Source organism: Propithecus coquereli, unplaced genomic scaffold, assembly GCF_000956105.1.
Source record: "Propithecus coquereli isolate 6110/MARCELLA unplaced genomic scaffold, Pcoq_1.0 Scaffold288, whole genome shotgun sequence".
Lineage (NCBI taxonomy): Eukaryota > Metazoa > Chordata > Mammalia > Primates > Indriidae > Propithecus > Propithecus coquereli.
In genome coordinates this window covers 695641-698341 of record NW_012148485.1, presented here as the reverse complement: position 1 = coordinate 698341, position 2701 = coordinate 695641, and the positions used below count along the sequence as shown (strand labels likewise).

At 45.4% G+C, this 2701-nt stretch overlaps 1 protein-coding gene across 1 annotated transcript in view; it reads right to left on the bottom strand.

Annotated features, from left to right (window-relative positions):
* Nucleotides 1–2701, bottom strand: part of LIMCH1 (LIM and calponin homology domains 1) — a 388718-nt gene that overhangs the window by 100788 nt on the left and 285229 nt on the right. Inside the window, exon 8 of the mRNA XM_012648487.1 lies at nucleotides 2286–2538. Within this exon, the coding sequence (XP_012503941.1) occupies nucleotides 2286–2538 (253 nt within the window). The remainder of the gene's footprint in view (nucleotides 1–2285; nucleotides 2539–2701) is intronic.

The following is a 2701-nucleotide window of genomic DNA, read 5'->3' as shown; positions in this document are numbered from 1 at the left end:
TTTTTTGTCAATACAAAGCTACCCTAGGATTAAATCCATAGAAGTCAGTGCTGGATATTTTAATTAAGACCTGGACCCCAGAAATAACCACACACGGAGCTGTACAGAGAAATGGAAAATGTTCCAAGAAATGTGTGGGAGGCAGGTGTGGTACTGTGGTCAGAGCATCGGAATCTGGCCCCCAGGTCAGTGGTGACCAGCTCTGCAAGACACTTACTACCACTGCTCCTGTTTCCTTTTCTGGAAAACAGTTACATCACCTGACTCTTAAAAATAAATGGAATAGCAAGTGGCAAAGGGATTTTGATTGTCAAATGGTTATGAATGTCAATTTGTCAAATAAATCTTGGCTGCATTATTATTTGTTAGGATCATTGTGGTTATTACGTAAAAAAAATTAACTAACCAGCTTCTAAAAACGCTACAGAAAACTGTAGGACTATAGTTCTCTGAGGCTTTGATTGTCGAAGGTCTCCATCTGACATGTAATATGAAGCCATCAGGACTGTATCCCAGTACCTTTGTTACCATTAAGAGAAGTAATTACTCCATTCTTTTTTTTGAATCAACACGCTTTAGAAAATAAAGAGTCAAATAAACTTAGTACTCTCTTGGGACAAAGAAAGTAAGTGGATTTTTGTAAGCCAGCCATTCTCTAAAGAGTGTGTTCCCCATTTCCAAGAAACTGACTATTTTCTAGTGATGTGTAAACTAAGATAGGAGCCATTTAGGAGTAGTGTCAAAATGTACAAGCCACAGACAATAGAAAAATAAACTATTATTGCCAGGCTGCAGCCCACAAATGACTGACCACAAATACATGGTTGAAGACAAGGTTCGCCTTCACTTAAAATAACCGGGTACTTAGCAGAGACATGCCCTAAGGCACAGACTATTTTCTATTTCTATGTGCTCAGAGTAGCAGACAGTGATGCAATAGGAAAAGCAGGAAGCGGGAAAACAAGAGGAAAACTCCAACTCTCTAGACAGATTCCAAACCCCCAGGCATGCAGAAAGCCAGCCAGGCCAGCCCGGAGCCGGCAGAGCTAACCTGGCAAAGCGCTGTGCCGCTGGCATGACCTTGATCCCCGCTTGCTCTAGCCTCCTGCGCTTTTGGGTTTCAGCCGCATCTTTTTCTTCAGACTTGGGAGCCGGTGCCAGCCCAGCGCCCTCTGAAGAAGGGTGCTCCTTACCACTGCCGCTGGGTAGTTCTAACCCACCGCCGGGAGGCTTCCCGCCGGGATGGTCCTCTTCACCAGCAGACCCCACTTCACTTGCCTCTTCCTCTATTGTTTCAGGATAGCTAGCGAGTTGGACAATGTGGTTTGCCAGACTGACAGACCGGGCCCCACACGTCATCTCCCCACCACTCTGATATTACCTTTCCCTTAAAAAAAGAAGTCACAGCACACAGTGTGATCCTGACAAGGTGGAGAAAATTCAGTGTAGCCAGTTGTTAATTAATGTATCATACTCTCGACATGGATCAAGAGCTATTACATACTTGATATTGAAACGCAAAACCCTTTTCTGCTGGAGAGGGAAAATTCATTAGTTTTGTTCAGTAATTAAAAATTTTGATAAAATACTTATTTCATGGAAAATCATAGTAAAGATAGATTATTAGAAAAGTTTCCTTTATTATAAGGTTGTTGAAGGCAGAGACTCTGCCTTATTTATTATTGGGTCCCCAAGGCCTAGATGACAGTATCTATCATGTAGTAGATGCTCAGTAAGTATTGATGTTTGCTGAATAAATGAATAAATAAATACAAAAATATCATCTGAGATTAAGGAAAACACTTCCTCTAAAGAGATGAGAAAATGATGTATCTTCCGTTTCTTATGACTTTTCTACATGCGATTGTGATGTACATTCCACGCATTGCTCACACACATGAGCTTGAATCTACATAAACTTGCATCTAGATTTTTAAAATGTCTTTTTGCATAAAGATAAGAGTCTTTCTATACCTAATCGGACAGGATTGCGAGTCAGGCCCTCTCGGCAGAAGGGCATGGACCACCGATCTGTTCTCCACGTCCCATCCGTACAACCTGCTTCAAACATCTGCTTGTTAGACAAGCATTTGTTCAATGCCTACCACGCGCCAGGCACTGTTCTAGACACACTCACGAAGCTTATATTCCGTCCTGACAAACTCTCTCTCTGGATCTGTCCTGCCCACTCCATCTGTAATCTGACATCGAGGTTCCGAACGGGTTACTGAACCTCGTCCACGTCCGGAGCTGCAGCTCCTACTCCACTCACGCTCAGGCCTTACCTGAAGGGCCTCTCCCCTCCCAGCGGGGAGGTGGCGGTGCTCCAGCTCTTGCGGTACTCCTCCCGCTCGGCCTTCTTCTTCCTCAGAGGCGCGGGGACGTAGGCCGTCTGATTGCTCTTGTTCGGGAGGTACTGGTTGAAAGGCACTGCTGACTTCGGCTCGCCGTGGGAAGTGCGCCGCGCGGACATGTCATCCTTCTTCACATCCGGCAGCTTCCGATGCGGCAAGTCAGATTCCGAGTCGCTTCCTCTGCCTGGGGCAAAGAGCACGGGTGCTGAGAGAGCGTGCTGGCTGGCAGGAGAGGTCCCTGTGGCGAGGGCGCGGTATTCGGGATGTGGTCGATCTGTGGTTCTGGGGATTCCTTCTTAAATTATTCACCCGACAGATCTAAAGGGTCAATTTAAATTACTCTATTC